This window comes from Mixophyes fleayi, chromosome 5 (assembly GCF_038048845.1).
Source record: "Mixophyes fleayi isolate aMixFle1 chromosome 5, aMixFle1.hap1, whole genome shotgun sequence".
Lineage (NCBI taxonomy): Eukaryota > Metazoa > Chordata > Amphibia > Anura > Limnodynastidae > Mixophyes > Mixophyes fleayi.
This window is the reverse complement of record NC_134406.1, coordinates 266,988,096-267,010,644: the sequence shown is the minus strand read 5'-3', so window position 1 is coordinate 267,010,644 and position 22,549 is coordinate 266,988,096. Positions and strand designations below refer to the sequence as shown.

The 22,549-nt window shown below is 39.1% G+C and overlaps 1 protein-coding gene across 4 annotated transcripts in view; it reads left to right on the top strand.

Moving 5' to 3' along the window:
* Positions 1–22,549, top strand: part of DGKB (diacylglycerol kinase beta) — a 411,208-nt gene that overhangs the window by 128,836 nt on the left and 259,823 nt on the right. For all 4 annotated transcript variants that reach the window (XM_075214066.1, XM_075214064.1, XM_075214063.1 and 1 more), the window contains 3 exons: positions 1,905–1,993; positions 2,079–2,195; positions 15,035–15,133. In XM_075214066.1, coding sequence (XP_075070167.1) covers positions 1,905–1,993; positions 2,079–2,195; positions 15,035–15,133 — 305 coding nt within the window. The remainder of the gene's footprint in view (positions 1–1,904; positions 1,994–2,078; positions 2,196–15,034; positions 15,134–22,549) is intronic.

Sequence of the window (22,549 nt, the reverse complement as noted above, 5' to 3'; positions counted from 1 at the left end):
GTTGCCCAATGTATGCAATAGCTGAAAAGGACTTCATATATGATAAAGTGACCTGGTGATGATGTGATTTGGTAGAGTACATCTTTTCTTTTTGTTGGCACCTGGCGAGGATCCCAAAATGCTGCATCTCACAACTGTGTGAAGGGCCCGAGTCAGTTGCTTCCACAATTAAAAACTCTAACGCTCTACTCTTCTCTTTTTTATGTGTTGTGTGCAGGGAAGTACATATGAAGGTATTGTAGGTTGTTTTATTCAATCTTTGGGTAAAGGCGTCTCTGTGGGCGGTCCCTTCTGCTCCGCTGCCTTCACCTCTCCATTCCTGGCTCCTCCCCTGTATGCAAATGTCTAAGTAACCCTACCAGTGGATGTGAAGGGAGTGGGAGTGGAACAGTGGTGCTGATAGAGCTGAGGGGTGGGGGATTTAGCAGTCACCTATAAGACTAGAAGGGCTGGAAAGACAATGGTGCTGATTTAATGCTTGTGTTAGTAAATAGGGTTATCTAGAACATCTGTAAAAAGACAGATACATGGGAGACTGCCCATTTTAAAGGCCAATTATCCTACATATCCTATGGCAACCTCAGACCCTATTTGATCCTTAGTTATTTGTAAGGATATCCTCATGTCTATCCCAAGCATGTTTAAAATGCTCTACTGTATTAGCCTCTACCACCTCTGATGGGGGGGCTGTTAATTAACTAGGAACCACTGGTCCCGTAGCAATTCCGCTGTAATAATTATTCTAATTCTTAGAACTATAATGGTGGAAGTGAAGGCCCAAACACAAGAATAGAGTGAGCGACATTGGTGTAGATGGACAAACATCACTGTTCTCCCTTTAATCCCAGGCCGCATGTCCCTGCTTAAAACCCCAAGTCTAAAGTTGAAAATTAATGGTAAACGAGGGCAAAGCAAGGAAAAGGGAAATATGGAGTGTAGGGTTTTCAAATTTTTAGGTTTAAGTATAAAAAATTTGAGCTTTGGATTTTGCCTTCGAATTTGGACAGTAGCACACAGAATTAAGCAGAAATACGAGGCCAATATCTAAGTTGAGTATAAAGACTGAGGTTCCCAAATTTTGCTAAAGGCTTGTTTAAAGTTTCCAAGTCCAACGGACGTGGCTTTTTTCATTGACACACACACACACACACACACACACATACACACACACACACACACACATACACACACACATACACACACACACACATGCACAAGATGCTTTGTTTTCTTTGTAACGAAATTGATACTACGATCCTAATGTGCCTGGAAAATCAAATGTTTGAAGCAGATGGTGTATTCCGGAAAGCTACAAATTTACGCAATGAAGACATAGTGTTGTTGTTGGAGGTTACAAATGAACCCGTGCTGAGTACATGGCAGCTATGACAACACTTGCTATCTGGAAATGGACTAATCAGCTATTTAAGGATGGATAAACCAATATACGGAGCATCATAAACTCATATGGCTTTTACTTTCGTGCTTGCCAGCTGCTCATAAGCTTATATTTTGGAAAATGTAGATATTTTATTAACAAATGACACAAGTCCATTTGGCTGCCATTAATTTGCCTTCAAAGTACTTGTCATTTGATGGGGGGGGGGGGGGGGTAATTTTTTTTCAAAAAAAATAAATTGTTGGAACTAATTGGATTTAGCATTTCCTGCCCTGCACTGATCAGGTTTTCTTGTTTTATATGCATAATGTTTCCTGTAATTATCGACCTTCTGAAATTACTGAAACAGCCGAAGTTGTGATTTATTGGGAGCTACTGTTTTGCCTTATCTGGTAATGCGAGTTGTGTTTCTCCTGCTTGGATGAAAAAACAAAAGTTCAATAGCCTCATATTTGTGTCTATTAACCTTTTTTTTTTTTCATGAATTTATTTTGTTTTTTTCCAGTTTGCAAATACACTGTTCACGAGCGGTGTGTTGCAAGAGCACCCCCGTCTTGCATTAAAACCTACGTGAAGTCAAAAAAGAACACAAATGTAAGTACTGTGTATCCAATGTCATTTGACTTCAATAGAAAGAAAATTATGATATGTGTTGTAATTGATCCTGTTGTCGTTGTAGGTTATGCATCATTTTTGGGTGGAAGGGAACTGCCCGACAAAATGTGAAAAATGCCACAAAGCCATTAAGTGCTATCAAGGCCTCACTGGATTGCATTGTGTGTGGTGTCAGATTACGGTAAATAGTTGCATCTATTCTTCTGTTTATATTACGTGGTGCATTTATAAAACTAGTGGAAAGGAAAAAGCTGGTGTTCCCTATAGCATCCAATCAAATTTAATGTCATTTGATAGTAGTTTCAAAAATATAAGCAAACATCTGATTGATTGGCGTGGGCAGCGCCATCTTTTTTTCTCTGCTCCAGTTTTCATAAATGTCCCTATATGTGGCTTACACTAATCTTTTTAAAATTTTGTTGACAGAATTGGGGATATTTATAAAAAAAAAAACTGCTGCAAAGGTAACAGTGAAGCAAGTGTGCGGTAATTCATAGCAACCAAACAGATGTTGGTTTTAATTTTTTAAACTGTACTAGAAAAATTACAGAATATAGTTACTGAGAGTTACACTACAATTCATATATAGTCACATGTATCATTGACTCCCTTTCTAAAAAAAAATATACTGTCCTTCCTATCTTTCTTACTCTATGTTTCTGCCCTAAAAATTGGTGCCGACTCTCATTGTAACCAACCGGGCCGACAAAACACCGGCCATGTGACTAGGCACACAGGCCTAGTCACATGTGTGCCAGTTTTTTATAAATGCCGCTCAATGTGTTCATAGAAAGAACATATCTGAAGATTACAAATATATTCTATTTTTGCTCTTCCTAAATCTGCATATGGGGTTTTGTTTCATTGTAGATTTCTCTGGAAATAAAAAATCATAATAACTTCTAAAAAGTTGAGGAGAATGAAGAATGAAGAGTAAAATAACCAAATTTTACATTAGTGTATAATTAGCAAAATTTTTATAAATATTTGGTTCAGTATAAAAATTATTAAGTTTTGGTGTGTTTTCAAAATGTCATAAAGTTAGTTGTTGTTTTATAAAAATTGTACAAAAATGGTCGCTAAAAATTGTTAATGAGGATTTCATTCCATTTTAATTTTTAAAATGTTTCTTTTTTGACAATTTTTTGAGTTTTGAGTTATTTCGAATCACATAATTTTTTTCTATTTTGCATTAAACACCATGGGCCTGATTCAAGTTAGTTTATTAGTTTGCACATACATTAAATGCTGACTGCTTTTTCATGTAGAACACAAATATCAAGTTTAAATTTCAGTGTACAAATAAGCTATCAAGTATTTATGTCCTACTTGAAAAAGTAATAAAATGTACTCTATTTCTTGCCTAAGTTCCTTAATGAATCAGACCCCATATTTAAATGATTTTCTTCATTTCAACATTTTTATAAAAATAACCCCATATTGAAGTGAACAATCTGCCATGCTTTAAAAACATAAATATTCATGAATAACCATTATTTCTATAACTTAATATGGATTATTGTTTTTGTTAATTTATTAGATTGTTTTTAGATAATTGTTTTCTCACTACATGGAAATACTGTATTCTCTAAAATCTAGTAGTAATAAATGTCAGGATAAACAATATTTTTTGTTTTTCTCTATATTTTCTTCAAAAATAAATAGTTCAGATTTTTTTTCAGTAGCTATGTATGTTTGAATTGTTAATTAATACTAGCAGTTGAAGTGGTTAAAAAATGACAGTAAAATATATAAGGAAATTTAAAGTACTAAAAAAGTTTTGGCTATTATAAAATCATCTAAATGTGAAAGATAAGAGAGATTTGAAAAAACACTATTTTTTTCAGTTTGCTGCAAATTGATGTTACAATTGGTGATGATAAACACATTATACTAAATATTTCAGCAAAATTTCAGACTTGGTGGTAAATGATAATTGATTACACAATCTGAAATGGTATGTGACACTTTCATGTGAAACATTTTTATATTCGCGTAACATTTCATGTTAATTTTGTGTTTGTGTTTGATCTAAACTCATTGTCTTCTCATACCTTTCTATTAGAATATAATTACAAACATAATCAATTCATTTGAAACTTTTACTCCTTTAAAAACCTTTCTAGGATAAAATATAAATTAAAAAATATTTTGCATACCTGTCACACCTTTTGATATTGCAAACCTTGAAACAATTTATTTCGTTTAACTTTCCATATCACTTTGGCAATCATCATTTTTATACTATGACTATTTATTTATTAATTTATTTTTATTTTCTCTGGTCATTTTAACATTAGATTGCATGTTTACTATAGTGGAAAGTATTAAGTTAAGCCATATCATCTTCTAGGTTTTTTTTTCTTTTATTATTATTTTCTTTTATTATTGACTATTCACTTACTATTTCCTCTCTTAAATATATACTTATAATAATTTACAGCAGTATTGCAAAATATATCTACAGCTTATATGTGGTTTATAAAAAAATTCTATAAAAGCGATTTAAAAATAGATTAAATTGATTTAAAATAGATAATAGCTTACTTACACTGTCCCATAATTTCCTCATCGCCACCATTAGTGATTTTTATACTTAATATTTTACAAATGCTATTTGCTGTTTTGGGCCTAATTTATAGTTCATCCAACCAAAGGGAACATTTATGCAGTATGAGTCTGCCGTATATTTTTGAAAAGTCTTCTTTTAGTGAAAGTAAATAATAACTAGAGGTAAACTCCATTTTTGTTCATACTTTACATAGAGTTTGATTCAGGAAGCACAAATTAAACACTTAAATTGCTAAATGTGTTTCCTTTTACTGGTTATTTTGCTACAATATACTAATTGAAAACTCTGATAGAATACTCCTAAAAAAAGCTTACCTCCCAACATTAAACATATTGTAATGAGGCCATGGTCAAGGGAATGTGCCTAGTGGTTCTGACGTGTTAGGCCGCCCCTAACCCACCTTCCCTAAACACACCCCCTGTTTGCCACTGTTCTGCACAGGACATAGTCTCCAACATTCAGCCAGTCGGGACGGTCCATTAAAATAACGACTGTTCCTCCTATATCTTGATAGTTGAGAGGAATAAAGTGCAATTTGCTGGTGAATCAACAGATTAGTGTTAGGATAGATCTTCTTCTTTATGACTATTCTAGCTAACAAAATAAAACAGAACAATTCTGTGCAACATAACATTTTAATTGGTGAGTTGTGATGTCAAAATGCATGTTAACCCCTTCACAGCTGCTTATATAGCGATATATGAAGACATCTAGATGTGCTTTGCCTTCTCTGGTAGTTGTACATTATGTTGAGTTATAATCATTCAAATGTAGGGAATGAACAGAATCATCATCAACTGATTCTGCAGCGCTGTACAGAGAACTCATTCACATCAGTCCCTGCCCCATTGGAGCTTACAATCTAAATCCCCTAACACACACACAGACCGAGAGAGACTAAGGGCAATTTAATAGCAGCCAATTAACCTATCAGTATGTTTTTTTGGAGTATGGGCGGAAACCGGAGCACCTGGAGGAAACCCACGCAAAGACGGGGAGAACATAGAAACTCCACACAGATAAGGCCATGGTCGCTAATCAAGCTCATGACCCCAGTGCTGAGAGGCTGAAGTGCTAACCACTGAGCCACCGTGCTGCCCATGAAGAATATGGAAGACTTTACATTAAACAAAACAATGTCTAGTACAGGAAGCAATATCCTTGCCTCCAGAACTCTACATTCTTAAAGTAACAGGCTCTATCACAAGTAGCCATATCAGCCCTTACCTCCAGTACTCTATGCTATTAAAGTAACAGTCTCTATTACAGGTAGCCGTATATTCCATTACTTCCAGTACTCTATGCTATTAAAGTAACAGGCTCTATTGCAACACATCATAGCAACCATCATTACCAGTAACACAATGGGAAACGGACAGCATGTAAACACAATATGTCCCCTTACAAAATGTCATGCTCTTCAGAGGGATTTTTTAAAATAACATAATTTCTTAAGCAAAACTATAAACATTACATTTTATGATATATTCTTTAAAATATTAAATATAATATTTAAAAAATATTTTAAAAACAATGTTTTTAACCATCAGGAATATGTAATTTTTACTTAAGGTAATTAGAAGCCACTCCTGAAATGTATGTATTCATTGTCCTGTGGCTTTGTCTTTTCAATGGTCACGGGGTTCCTAGGTGTCTCTGAAGCCCTAATAACCTACAGTACATGATGTATTATCCCCTGTATTGCTGTATGTTGGCTTTCACAAAACAAGACTAGTCTGTTAAACAGATTTGTGGTACTATAAAAACTGTACAACAAAAAGAGCATTATACAACGCATTTCGCTAATATACCGTATATACATGATGTAATTTTCCACCTACTGTGGATTATGAGGCAGTTAGAAGTGAAGAAACCAGAAGGCCACATCTGTGTATCGTTATACAGATTGATTGTCTGATATCTCCAATATTTCTTATAATACACAAATTACAATACAGAACACAACAAGTTACTTGTATATGGACTCCATCATATTAAATGTGTTTAAACTTTCTGACTTTCCTATATTCCATTATGAGACACTAAGGGCTAGATTTACTAAGCTGCAGGTTTGAAAAAGTGGGGATGTTGCCTATAACAACCAATCAGATTCTAGCTGTCATTTTGTAGAAAGTACTAAATAAATGATAACTAGAATCTGATTGGTTGCTATAGGCAACATCCCCACTTTTTCAAACCCGCAGCTTAGTAAATCTAGCCCCAGGTGATGTAACTAAGCACCAATTATAAGTTATGGTAAAAGTGTAACTTTTTTATTCATCAATTGTTTTTTAGCTGAATAATATGCAGGAAATAATTGAGGAGCTTATGAGTTAAATATATTCATCCCGCTTTCAGTGTCACCCCTCTGTTATGTCTCATGAGCCATATTATGAGAGAGGGGCATCTCTATCTTGCAACCCACTGAAGTAGCATGACATGAATTTTAGCTTTCTAATCAGACCGTCTCTGTATGGCCTGGTGGGGTATTATTCCTAATAACATCTGCATTATTTCCATCATAGAATATCCACTTGGGGCAGGAGACTCCAAACAGGTTTGATTGCTATATTTATTTAGTTCCCATGTTCACTTAGGGATTCCATTCCACAGCAATTGTCTGGCCAGACCCCATCTCTAAAACCTGGATTCATGCCTTTATAATGGGACATACCCATAGCATTCAACGGGTGAAGATGTGGTCTTCAGTAAAGTAACTCTCAGCAAATTACTACAGAGTAACTAAACAGAGGGTGAAACTCTAAAGTGGAAACTAACTTTAGGGATTGATACCCGATGCATTTTTTAAAACAACACTTTTGTTAAAGACAAAGCCCATCGGGTTTTGTCTTTAATAAAATTGCTGTTTGAAAAAAATGACTTCAAAGCTCCAGGAATGGGCGTTTCCATAGTTAATATACCTCTTAGTGTATTCTCACTAGAGATGGGCAGGCTCGAGAGGCCACTCTTTGCATCATCAGCTTCACTAACAGGCATACAGCTGACAATTTGTTAGGAAAACTAAGATATGTGATTGATACATGGCTTATACCACTCGGACTCTCCCCAGGGTATGTCATTTCTGATAATGCCAACAATATAGTGCGAGCATTACAGCTGGGTGATTTCCATCACATTCCCTGTTTTGCTCACACCATCAACTTGGTGGTGCAGAGCTTCCTAAAAAATTACAGTGAGGTGCAGGAGATGCTTTCGGTGGCCCGTAAAATTTCTGGGCATTTCAGGCATTCTGCCACAGCATGTAGGAGATTGCAGCAGCTTCAAGAACAGTTTAACTTGCCCTGCCACTAACTTAAGCAAGAGGTGTTAACTAGGTGGAATTCCACCCTGTACATGCTTCAGAGGATGGAGGAACAGCACAAAGCCATCCAAGCGTATTGCACAAGCCATGACATTGGGAAAGGAGGGGGGGATGTATTTCACTCTTGCACAGTGGGGAATCCTTTCAGTGCTGTGCAAGGTGCTGAAACCATTTGAAGTTGTGACATGCGAAGTGAGTGCAGACTCTGCTAGCTTGAGCAAAGTCATTCCTTTAATTAGACTATTGGAAAAGCAGCTTGAGAAACTGAAGGAGGAGATGAAAGCAAGCAATTCCGCAAAGTATGTTGGCCTAGCAGATCAAGTACTTAATTCGCTTCACAATGATCCTCGAATTATTAAAATCTTGCACTCGGATCACTACGTTTTGGCCACTGTGCTTGATCCAAGGTTTAAGACCTACATTGAGTCTTTGCTTCAAAATGAGCGAGATGTGAACTTTTGCAAGGAGCTATTGCTCAGCAAGTTGTCCGCTGAACTGGGCCTTGGCTTGACGACGTGTCCTCCTTCAGTTTCTCAAGCAGCTGCTGCTCATAAAAAATAAAATTTTCCAAAAAGAAGCAGGGAAGACGCAGGGGGCAGACCAGATCAGTTTAACATCTGGGCTGGTTTGAAGGATTTTTCAAAAAAATGTGTGACCTTGCCCATAACTCCATCCAATCCGAGTATTAGCATGCAAAGGATGGTGGAGGATTACTTTCAAGAGGTAATTGATATGGAAATGTCAGACAGTCCCTTTCCTTACTGGGAAGTAATGCAGGGCATTTGGAAACCCATGTACAAACTTGCTTTGCTATACCTAAGCTGCCCACCCTCCAGTGTGTACTCTGAAAGAGTGTTCAGCACAGCCGGGAACCTAGTGAGTGATCGCCGTAGGAGGTTACTTCCAAAAAATGTGGAGAAAATTATGTTCATAAAAATGAACTACATCTTCCACGAGGAAGGCCTTTACCATCAAAGACATCCAAACACTGACTGTTCTCTAATGGTGGATTCAAGCGGAGATGAATTGATAGTCTGTGATGATGATGTACACACTGATGAGGGTGAGGATGAAGCTGAAGATGATGACAATAACATCTTTTTAAAACTTTCTATTTAAGTGTAGGGTGTAATCTACCCCCAAATAGGAAAGGGACTTTGGGCATTTCTATATCACGTACAGTCTTGACAGCCTGCTGTTTTGTCAATTTCAGGTTAAGGGTAGGGTGTCATACACAGACATACACCAAACTGCCTTTGTCCATATCGATTTATATTGTACAGTCTATACCGGCTGAATTTTTTCTATTTAACTATAAGTGGAGTGGGGTTCTGATACAGACAGCCACCAAACTGCCTTTGTTCATTTCGTTTTAAATAGTACAGTCTATGCAGGCTGCTTCTTTTCTATTTAACTACAAGTCGAGGGGGAGGCTATACAGACAGACACTAAACTGTCTTTGTCCATTTCTATTGTTATTGTACAGTTTATGCAGGCTGCTTTTTTTCTATTTTACTACAAGTGGAGGGGGGGGGGCTGATGCAGACAGAAACTAAACTGCCTTTTCTTTTATATATTTAACTATAAGTGTAGGGTGTAATATACACTTAAAGACAATGGCTGCATTGACAATAGGCAAAGATGTAGAGGAAGACAATTAGGTTTGTGTGCAGAATTAAGGACGGCCTACCAGGGATTAAACTGTTTTCTTCATAATTTATTCGGTTAAGAATTACCTTACTTATGCCAGAAACAGGTGGAGCACTAAATTAGGTTATTTTAGCCCAAATAAATTTGTTTTTTAAACAAAATTGCAAAACAAAACCAAACAAAACCAAACCAAAACATGCAAGGGTGGTTTTGCCAAAACCAAAACACGAGGCTAATCCAGATCCAAAACCAAAACCAAAACACGGGGGTCAGTGACCATCTCTAATTCTCACAAGCAATGATCTGACTGTGGATGTCCTAAATTTCATAATTGCTCACGATTTAGAAGACTTTACTTATCATGACTTAATTATGTAAAAAAACAATTTTACTACAAAAGATTTCCAAATGAATTGTATTGTAATGAATTGTATTCAAATTAAAAGCAACCGCTCAAAACTGCCAGGATATTCAGTATAAGGAATACACAGTGTAGAAGTTTTAGCTGAAAGACAAAAGACTTTAGAAAGAAAACCTGGAGCTGGATGAAGTAGAAGCATCTGCTAAGTCAGAAGTTCTTAATGTTTATGAAACCACAAGAGGCTTAAGTCTGGAAGTAAACTTTTGAGGCAGAAGGTTTAGGTTTGAACCTATGGAGCATAAACACAACAATATGTCTGGACATCAGCAATTTTCCAAATCTATTTTGAGTTGTATTCCGAGATATGTCCAACTTAAACATTTTTTTTAGATGTGTTCGTAACACCGTAATATAAATATGAAGCCGGCGTTGTTAGTTACCATCATAATGGTGACTGACGTATCTTTACATTGCTTTTTTATTTAAAAATAAGATACATTGTTTAAAAAAAAATAATGTGACTCCCCCCCACTTTCCCCCAAATTAATACTCTAGCACCAGTGCTACACCACAAGCCCGGGACTTCCGAACGGTGCTTCCGTTTGGCTGGAGCATTATAAAACCTCTTGTGATTGGTTGAGCTGTCAAGATTTATGGTGGAGGCTCGTTTGGGAGGATTTGTGTTCATCTCGATTTATATTTTATTACCAATTGGACTGTGTCGATTAAATTATTTCAAAGACAGCAAAAAAAGTTGTTTATCCTATAAGATTGCTGTTTTCGCCTAAGGATTTGATTTTCATTAATGTTATTTGAAACGACTATTATCAGTAATTCTACTTACCAAATATTTCTCTATGTGCAAACTTATTATTAATATTATTATCACTTTTAGGAAATTGGGTAAATATGTAATTTATCTATTTGTTAGCAGTATACAGAATATTGCAAAAAGCAGATTTATGAGGAGACTCCCAGAATTGGGACCCATAAGACCCTTTGATAAACTGTACTACATTATAATCTTAATAAACACCATGGGTTAAAACTTGCCCTAAACACATTGCCGTTTTAATTTTTGCTGGCTAAGTCACCGAATATTGTCGATTCACTAAAATCAGAGCTTAATATCTTTTCCCCCATATCTGAATAATGTTTTGGCTGAGAGTAAAATTAGATTGCTTTCAAACGTAATATGCAGGTATTCTTTAAAAGTCGAGGAATGGAAATTTGGCCATAACTTGCTGTTGGGATTGATCTGTACCGTACTCTATATTCTGTAGCGTTATATCACCTCTGTTCAATCATTTCCACCTTTTTTCATGCCGTGCGGAAAGTGGGCGTGTTCAGTTAACTGTACATGAAAATAGAATAACTTAATAATAATAATAATAATAATAATAATAATAATAATAATAATATAACTTTAACAGAATACAAAGTCTTTAGTAATTTTTTTTCTCGATTGGATCTATATAGAAAAGTCTCCTGTTCGACTGTTTTCTTCAGAAACCACCAAAAATAATATATTTTTTTAAAATATAGTTTCTTAATGAAGTAACAAAGGACAAAAAGGATATTTTTACACCCTAAATATTGTGTAACATTTTATCGTCGTTCCATTGTAGAAATGTAAGAACTTTTTCAAATTCTTCCATTTTTATTAGAACACTCTTATTTGATCACTGTAGGACAGTTAGATCAGTAAAATTGTCTACTTTGTAAGTGATGTCTAGACATCTGCATCCTCCTGGCCTCAGTATCTTGAAGAACCCTGCACTATAATCTATCCCACTATTCGTACAGTCCATTTTCCTCACATTGGGCCTGAGTTATTAAGGAGAGCAAAGCATGCAAAATGAGTAACTTTGCACCTGGGCAAAACCATATTGCATTGGAGGGGGGGTAAATTTAAAATATGAAGACAGATTAATAATTGGGGTAGGGCATGTCCTAGAGCAACTTTAAATGTCAGGGTAAAAATAAATCTATCAAGAATGTGTGTACTAGATTAAAAAACAGCCAGTATTTAACTTATGTGCAAAATAATAAAAATTATTTGCACTATTATTATTTCACTGTAACATGGTTTGTCCCGGAGAACGTTTACTCCTTTTTTTCCTTTGCTCTCATTAATGACTCAGACCCATTGTCTCTCTTTACCCCCTCCCTTTAGAATGGAAGCTCTCACGGGAAGGGTCCTCTACCCTCATGTCTGCTCATTCTCCATCTTCCTCGCAGTCTCTGTCGTGTCTTATGCTGAGTTCTTTCTGTACACCGTGCAACTTGTTCTGTTAATTGCATCCATGCATTTATTATTCTGCTCACGCATACCCATTGTTATGCTGGCTGTTCTCTTATGTCTGTGTCTCTTTGCCAAGCGCCACGGAATCTGTTGCGCAATTAACATTATTTGCTATTTTTTAATTGGATTCTCTCCCTTTATATCACATTTTAGTAATAATCATAATTATCTTTATCAACTTGGCACTAGTCATATCAAATATAGCTTGCAATACGTCGGCCATTTTAGTACATGTCTCATCCATGTCAAAGGTGATATATTTCACATTTATGTTTATGCACTGATGTCTTTGAACATTTCGTACACCTCTTTCATCTCATACCCCTCTGTCTCCAATAACTTTACCTCAGACAGATATGACTTGAGGTCACAATACACCAGGGGCGGACCCAGACATTTGTCCTACCCCGGGCGATTTTAGGGGAAGCGATTTAGGCCCCGCCCCCTTTCTAATTTCTAAGGCTGCCGGCGGCTGCACAGTATGTGCAGGTCCACTCGGCAGTGACAGTGTGCTGCCCCGCTGCTCTGATTGTGTTTAAAACACAATCAGAGCAGCCGGGCAGCACACTGTCACTGCTGAACGGACTTGCACAGTGTGCAGTCGCCGGCAGCAAGCCCCTTGGATCCGCCACTGCGATATACACAACACAATTGCCCACCCATCCCCCATGCTGGAGCTTCCTGTCGCAGAGACACAGATGTGTGATGGCTGCAAGCTTCTCCTTCCTTCATTCATTCACAAAATTAGAAAGTACATTAAAAGAAAAAAAGCAAAAAAAAAAACATAAAAAAAAAACATAATTTTGATGTAATGGTAATCCAAATGCTAAAATGTTTTAATTTTCCTGTCAAAAACTACTTCTCATGTTTTATAAGGACACATGCACCCCTCTATTTTCCTTGCATATTATAGAAGGGGGTGAGTTATCCTGTATATTATAATTACATATTTAAATATTGCCGTCATATTCCTTCTCCAGCTTAAAATTCAAAAATAACATGCATGCATTTATTTTTTTGCCCACGGGAAATATTAACTCTAAAACAGAAGTTTCTTTATATGAAAAAACTGCAACAGATGTGAGTTCTCTGTACAGCGCTGCGGAATTGGTGGCGCTATATAAATACTGATGATGATGATTTACAAATATTTTCTTGAGAGAACCTGCTAATTTAAAAGTATTACAAAGCAACTCAAGGCTATCTATGAACGACAAAAACTATTTCTCAGCTCGCTGACAGAAGAACACCCTATTTTAAATCGGCTGTTTTACAGAAACATTCAGTTATTTATGGGCTTATACGCTCCCTACTGTAAATTATATGGATATTTGAGGTCACAGAGGAGTTCTGTGAACAGGGCCGACCAAGAGGAATTTCGGCCCCTAGTGCGGCAACTTCCTGGGGTCCATTCCATAACTACAGAAAGGGGTGTGGTCACACCAGATTGGTGGGTCCTCCCACTACAAAGGCAGGCTCTTTCTCCCGGCACTTTGTAACCACTCCACCCCCATACTTGCCAACTCTCCCTGAATGTCAGGGACACTCCCTGAAATAGGGGTGATCTCCCTCACTCCCTAAAGAGTCTGGCATTCTCCCTGATGCTGAGCCAGTACAAGACGTGGTTGGCTTCGCCATCTGTGGCATGATGACACTGTTCAGAAATTGTGTCCTATGTCCATGTATTGATGCCTATGGAGGGGCCCATTTTCATGGAGACCAAGATTTAATCAAAGACTGACAGGTAAGACAACATGACTTACACAGAAATGTAAAAGACACTTCAGTCTCTAGAAATTCATTAGCTGCTTTTCTTTAACGCATAGTTGCTTATTCTGGGAGACTCCCACATTTCTCTCAGGCTCACAGGGCAACCTCCTGGTTCTCGCCCCCGCAATAGATAATTGGTGGGGTCAGGGCTTAATGACGCAAATGTTGCATCATCCTAAATGATGCGATTCATCAAGCCCCGCCCCCATACGCCCACCTCCCCCGGGATCTCCCTGAAGCCTACGTGGAAAGTTGGCAAGTATACTCCCCCAACCCTCTCGGCGTCCATGTCTGTGACCATATAACTATGACTATATAAAAGCAGAAAGCTGTATCCTGGATGACAGAAATCTGACTTTTAATATCTGTAAGAATTTAAAGTAGGGGATTATTATTTCCTAATCAGAACTCACCGATTATAAGCAATGACATCAGAACTCGCTGCTTATAGAAGTATTGTTTACAGGAGTTTATACAAATATTTAGAAATGTTGCCCACGTGTTACTATTGGTTGCTGCATATCTGCTCTTTGTTAGTCAATGACTCCAACACTCTATTGCAGCGATGGGCAACAGACAGAACTAGGGCCGCAAGTGAAAGCTCAGAGGGCCACATGTGGCCCTAAGCCCTCTGAGCCTTCACCAGCAGCCCCGGCTCCTTCCTGTCTTACTGTCAAATATGTTTGTTACAGCTTGTAACACTTATTTAAAATGGCTGCTGATATGTTATTACAGATAGATGTCTCTTTCTTTCATTAAATGTTTTGTTTTAACTTATTACCGAGATTAAGGGTAATGTGTGGCCCTTTTCAAGGATAGAGGGCCCCTGAAGATTATCAGGTTTCTTATCACTGGTCTATTGTGTATAAATTAGGAGAAGTCAATGTTGCATACATACGAACATTGATGTCTATGGAAGGGACCATTTAAGAAAATATTGAATCAATGGTGGAAAAAAAAAAGACGAAAAATTTGTAAAAAGAATTGAAAAGATATATAATATAGGCTACTAATTAATGACTGTGTATTGTTATCAACAGCTTCACAATAAATGTGCTTCACATCTTAAGCCTGAGTGTGACTGCGGGCCGGTGAAGGATCACATCTTACCCCCCACAACAATCTGCCCCGTCGTGTTGGTGAGTTTATACCGTGTGTTTGTTTAGTATCTTAATCTGAAAGCATCGGGATGAAACCACAATTATTTCACTTGACCACTTGTTAGAAATTTCTATTTTTTTAATATACTGCTTTACCATTAAGATGACAATGAAGTTTCATCGGGATAGGCAATAATGGAGCCTGAGTCAGATTTTATGACTTATATAGTACTTACCAGAAGCTGTACAGCAGGTCACTGTTACATTTTACGTCTTTTAAAGATCCAACTTCCCAGAAAGATGAAGGTTTTCTTATGGTCAGTCCTTGCTCTGGATGCAGGTTACATATCTGCAATGCAGAGATCTTTCATCCAGAGGTTATTTTGAATAATTACACTGTCCACGTAGCGTTTTACAGTTCATATTTTTAGGCACTGAAATGCTATTTCATTCTAGCAAACTGAATGGGTTTTTGTTTGGTCCCGAATATGAATGTGTAAATGTGTTAGAAAATTATCTATCTATCTATCTATCTATCTATCTATCTATCTATTTCATTTCTATCTTTCTATCTATCTATCTATCTATCTATCTATCTATCTATCTATCTATCTATCTACCTCATATCTATCTATCTATCTATCTATCTATCTATCTCATTTCTATCTCTCTATCTCTCTAACTATCTATCTATCTATCTCATTTCTATCTTTCTATCTATCTATCTATCTATCTATCTATCTCATTTCTATCTATCTATCTATCTATCTATCTATCTATCTATCTATTTCATATCTATCTATCTATCTATCTATCTACCTCATATCTATCTATCTATCTCTCTATCTATCTCATTTCTATCTATCTATCTATCGATCTATCTTATTTCTATCTATCTATCTATCTATTTCATATCTATCTATCTACCTCATATCTATCTATCTATCTATCTATCTATCTATCTATCTATCTATCTACCTATCTATCTATCTATCTATCTATCTATCTTATTTCTATCTATCTATCTATCTATTTCATATCTATCTATCTACCTCATATCTATCTATCTATCTATCTATCTATCTATCTATCTATCTATCTATCTATCTATCTACCTATCTATCTATCTATCTATCTATCTATCTTATTTCTATCTATCTATCTATCTATTTCATATCTATCTATCTATCTATTTCATATCTATCTATCTATCTATCTACCTCATATCTATCTATCTATCTATCTATCTATCTATCTATATATCTCTATCTATCTATCTAGCTCATATCTATCTATCTATCTATCTATCTATCTATCTATCTATCTATCTATCTCATATCTATCTATCTATCTATCTATCTATCTATCTATCTATCTATCTATGTATCTCATATCTATCTATCTATCTATCTATCTATCTATCTATCTATCTATCTATCTATCTATCTATGTATCTCATATTTATTTATATATCTATCTATCTATGTATCTCATATCTATCTATCTATCTATCTATCTATCTATCTATCTATCTAATATATCTATCTCATATCTATCTATATATCTATCTATCTCATATTTATCTATCTATCTATCTATCTATCTATCTATCTATCTACTAATCTATCTATCTATCTATATTATATCTATATAATATATATTACTTTCCTCATGTTTATCCATCTACATTAAGTCTATTCTTTATCCCCTCTTTCTCTGTCTGCTTCTCTTCCTCGTCTTTGTCTCCGTCATGTCTGTTTGTGTAGCTGCTGTATCTGTCTATCACATATCACAGTATATTGACTTATTTGAGCAATATAACAACTATATGTTGTAATAAAACCCACACACAAACTTTAGTTGAGAAACTCTGTTCTCTGTGTTGGAGATCTGGGAGGGATAACACGATAAAACGTACTTATGTTTGCAGACAATTTGCTAATCACTTATATAGCTCTGTTTTCACTTAATTCAGTTTCAGAATTTATTTACAAATCCAATATAAATGGGTCTAACAATGTCACGTTCAGCACATGTCAGAGCCCATCTGTAGGCACGCTGGTGATGGAGTGACATGTGTGCCCGTCCCCCGGGCAGCGAGATGTGGCGTGTATCCTCACCAGAGACCACGGGTGAAGTCATTGGCCTTGATGATTAAATAAATATATACGTGACACAAAGCTTTTGCTTATCTGGATTTCATTGTGTTTTATTGGAAAAGAAAAACACTGCTTGCAAAGGAAGTCATTGTAATTTGTAAATTGTATTAGAAATCTAGTTTTTTTGCCCCCGTAACTAACAACAGACATTTTGTGACTCTGTTATAGAATAATTAACAAGACATCAGTGACTTTTATAGCTTTCAAAATTTAATCCAAGTAATTGTGTTTTCTGGCATTAAAACAAGAAGTTATTTTTAAATGTATTTATTTGACATTGGAGTAAGCTAAAAATTTGGCAAAACGCTGCTCAGGTTTAATAATTTCATAATACACAATAGTGATGTTATTATTCATATAATCCTGTGCTTCTTTATAAAAGGCATGTATTAATGTTGTAACTCGTCCGCTTATAGTACAACAATAATAAATAATAATTCATTGAGAGAGGAGAAAAATATTTTGGACATTTTCGAGATTTTAGGAAGTTCAGTGTTTTAGAGCAAATCGCTTTGTAGGGAAAAAAGAAGTCAGAATTTGTTACAAAATTATATTTAAAATGTACTTTTAAATAACAAATTATATGAGAGAAAAGCCACACCCTGATAAAGGGGTAAATTTATCAAAGTGCGGGTTTGAAAAAGTGGAGATGTTGCCTATAGCAACCAATCAGATACAAAATGACAGCTAGAATCTGATTGGTTGCTATAGGCAACATCTCAACTTTTTCAAACCCGCACTTTGATAAATTTACTCCTAAATGTAAATTAAATATAGGATAGTGTATCCTATGACTATATATTCTTTATCATACACATATTTTACGGATACATATTAAAATGATGACATCAGAATACACAGTGTATACTAAGGTTATTTCCATGAGATCATAGATATATTAGCAACACCTGTGTATTATAAATAACTTTCAAGACACTTAAAGCATCTCTTTAGCTGATATATATGTTCGAGCCACTAAGGCAGCAGTTCCCAAAGGGCGGTTCCCCTGGGAGCCGCGGCGCTGTCACAGTGGTGCCGTGGCCAGGAAGAACAAAAACAACAACTTACCAATCCGGCGGCGCCCGGGACCCAGCATCCTCCTCCCTCCTCACTTCTCACTGAATTTCGGGTGCGACGTCATCATGTCCGACATATTCAGTGAGAATCGGCGGGAGAGAGGAGGATTCTGGGTCCCGGGCGCCGCCAGATTGGTAAGAAGACTGAAGAGAAGACAAAAGAAATAGAAGACAGAAGGTCAACTATGGTAAGTAAAGAAAGGGGAGGGGAAATGGTGATAGGAAACAGCAATGGAGGGGCAAAAGAATAAAGGAGGGGGCAGAGTGAGGATGAAGAGGGGCAGAGTGAGGATGAAGAGGGGCAGAGTGAGGATAAAGAGGGGCAGAGTGTGTGTGGATGAAGGACGGCCCAGTGTGTGAGGATGAAGGGGGCACAGAGTGTGTGAGGATGAAGGAGGGCAAAGAGTGTGTGGATGAAGGGAGTACAGAGTGTGTGGATGAAGGGGGCACAGAGTGTGTGGATGAAGGGGGCACAGAGTGTGAGGATGAAGGGGGCACAGAGTGTGAGGATGAAGGGGGCACAGAGTGTGTGGATGAAGGGGGCACAGAGTGTGAGGATGAAGGGGGCACAGAGTGTGAGGATGAAGGGGGCACAGAGTCTGAGGATGAAGGGGGCACAGAGTGTGAGGATGAAGGGGGCACAGAGTGTGTGGATGAAGGGGGCACAGAGTGTGAGGATGAAGGGGGCACAGAGTGTGAGGATGAAGGGGGCACAGAGTGTGTGGATGAAGAGGGGCACAGAGTGTGTGGATAAAGGAGGGCACAGAGTGTAAGGATGAAGGGGGCACAGAGTGTAAGGATGAAGGAGAGTGTAAGGATGAAGGAGGACACAGAGTGTGTGGATGAAGGGGGCACAGAGTGTGTGGATGAAGGAGAGTGTGTGGATGAAGAGGGGCACAGAGTGTGAGGATGAAGGGGGCACAGAGTGTGTGGATGAAGGGGGCACAGAGCGTGAGGATGAAGGGGGCACAGAGTGTGTGGATGAAGGAGAGTGTGTGGATGAAGAGGGGCACAGAGTGTGAGGATGAAGGGGGCACAGAGTGTGAGGATGAAGGGGGCACAGAGTGTGTGGATGAAGGGGGCACAGAGTGTGAGAATGAAGGGGGCACAGAGTGTGTGGATTAAGAGGGCACAGAGTGTGAGGATGAAGGGGGCACAGAGTGTGTGGATGAAGGGGCACAGAGTGTGTGGATGAAGGGGGCACAGAGTGTGTGGATGAAGGAGGGCACAGAGTGTGTGGATGAAGGGGGCACAGAGTGTGAGGATGAAGGGGCACAGAGTGTGTGGATGAAGGGGGCACAGAGTGTGAGGATGAAGGGGGCACAGAGTGTGAGGTTGAAGGAGGGCACAGAGTGTGTGGATGAAGGATGGCACAGAGTGTGAGGATGAAGGGGGCACAGAGTGTGTGGATGAAGGGGAGCACAGAGTGTAAGGATGAAGGGGGCACAGAGTGTAAGGATGAAGGAGAGTGTGAGGATGAAGAGGGGCACAGAGTGTGAGGATGAAGGGGGCACAGAGTGTGTGGATGAAGGGGGGCACAGAGTGTGTGGATGAAGGGGGGCACAGAGTGTGAGGATGAAGGGGGCACAGAGTGTGTGGATGAAGGGGGGCACAGAGTGTGTGGATGAAGGATGGCACAGAGTGTGTGGATGAAGGGGGCACAGAGTGTGTGGATGAAGGGGGCACAGAGTGTGAGGATGAAGGGGGCACAGAGTGTGTGGATGAAGGAGAGTGTGTGGATGAAGAGGGGCACAGAGTGTGAGGATGAAGGGGGCACAGAGTGTGTGGATGAAGGGGGCACAGAGTGTGAGGATGAAGGGGGCACAGAGTGTGTGGATGAAGAGGGCACAGAGTGTGAGGATGAAGGGGGCACAGAGTGTGTGGATGAAGGGGGCACAGAGTGTGTGGATGAAGGAGGGCACAGAGTGTGTGGATGAAGGGGGCACAGAGTGTGAGGATGAAGGGGCACAGAGTGTGTGGATGAAGGGGGCACAGAGTGTGTGGATGAAGGGGGCACAGAGTGTGAGGATGAAGGGGGCACAGAGTGTGTGGATGAAGAGGGGCACAGAGTGTGTGCATAAAGGAGGGCACAGAGTGTAAGGATGAAGGGGGCACAGAGTGTAAGGATGAAGGAGAGTGTAAGGATGAAGGAGGACACAGAGTGTGTGGATGAAGGGGGCACAGAGTGTGTGGATGAAGGAGAGTGTGTGGATGAAGAGGGGCACAGAGTGTGAGGATGAAGGGGGCACAGAGTGTGTGGATGAAGGGGGCACAGAGCGTGAGGATGAAGGGGGCACAGAGTGTGTGGATGAAGGAGAGTGTGTGGATGAAGAGGGGCACAGAGTGTGAGGATGAGGGGGCACAGAGTGTGAGGATGAAGGGGGCACAGAGTGTGTGGATGAAGGGGGCACAGAGTGTGAGAATGAAGGGGGCACAGAGTGTGTGGATTAAGAGGGCACAGAGTGTGAGGATGAAGGGGGCACAGAGTGTGTGGATGAAGGGGCACAGAGTGTGTGGATGAAGGGGGCACAGAGTGTGTGGATGAAGGAGGGCACAGAGTGTGTGGATGAAGGGGGCACAGAGTGTGAGGATGAAGGGGCACAGAGTGTGTGGATGAAGGGGGCACAGAGTGTGAGGATGAAGGGGGCACAGAGTGTGAGGTTGAAGGAGGGCACAGAGTGTGTGGATGAAGGATGGCACAGAGTGTGAGGATGAAGGGGGCACAGAGTGTGTGGATGAAGGGGGGCACAGAGTGTAAGGATGAAGGGTGCACAGAGTGTAAGGATGAAGGAGAGTGTGAGGATGAAGAGGGGCACAGAGTGTGAGGATGAAGGGGGCACAGAGTGTGTGGATGAAGGGGGGCACAGAGTGTGTGGATGAAGGGGGGCACAGAGTGTGAGGATGAAGGGGGCACAGAGTGTGTGGATGAAGGAGAGTGTGTGGATGAAGAGGGGCACAGAGTGTGAGGATGAAGGGGGCACAGAGTGTGTGGATGAAGGGGGCACAGAGTGTGAGGATGAAGGGGGCACAGAATGTGTGGATGAAGAGGGCACAGAGTGTGAGGATGAAGGGGCCACAGAGTGTGTGGATGAAGGGGGCACAGAGTGTGTGGATGAAGGAGGGCACAGAGTGTGTGGATGAAGGGGGCACAGAGTGTGAGGATGAAGGGGCACAGAGTGTGTGGATGAAGGGGGCACAGAGTGTGAGGATGAAGGGGGCATAGAGTGTGAGGATGAAGGAGGGCACAGAGTGTGTGGATGAAGGATGGCACAGAGTGTGAGGATGAAGGGGCACAGAGTGTGTGGATGAAGGGGGCACAGAGTGTGAGGATGAAGGGGGCACAGAGTGTGAGGATGAAGGGGGCACAGAGTGTGTGGATAAAGGAGGGCACAGAGTGTGAGGATGAAGGAGGGCACAGAGTGTGTGGATGAAGGAGGGCACAGAGTGTGAGACTGAAGGAGGGCACAGAGTGTGAGACTGAAGGAGGGCACAGAGTGTGAGGATGAAGGGGGCACAGAGTGTGAGGATGAAGGGGGCACAGAGTGTGAGGATGAAGGGGGCACAGAGTGTGAGGATGAAGGGGGCACAGAGTGTGTGGGTGAAGGGGCACAGAGTATGATGATTTTTGTACATGTTGTTCTTTTAGTTTGTTTGATCTTATTCCTCTTAGTATTAGCTGTAAATTATTCTTTGACAGAAATATAATTAAAAAAAATATATAAAAATATTCTTTTCCTTTGGAACTATGTGTATTATTTTTGCAAACAATTTAATTAGGTATTTTTGTCCTGACCTAAATACTTATTACGTTATTTTGACCCAACTACTTATAACTGCTCTGTAATTTTTTTGGAGGGGTGCTTTGAAAAAATTATGGACACTCTAACGGTGCCGCAAACTGAAAAAGTTTGGGAACCACTGCACTAAGGGAAAAAAAATGTCAACACGTGTTCGGAAAATTTAACTGAACTACAGGCGTTTCATTCAAAAGTCTAGTATACAAACTAATTCAAATTAGAAGTATGTTTTTAAAAACATATATATTTTTATGTTCTGTGCTGTGTATGATGCTATCTTTGTGCCAATTTATACCACCACAGAGCTCCATGGCTGCCTTCAACAACCTTAGAATTCACACAAGGAGTTAATTTATCCATGAATTACAAATTATTTGGTTGACTTTATATAGATAGGGGCCAATACAATTAGCCGCAAGGTTC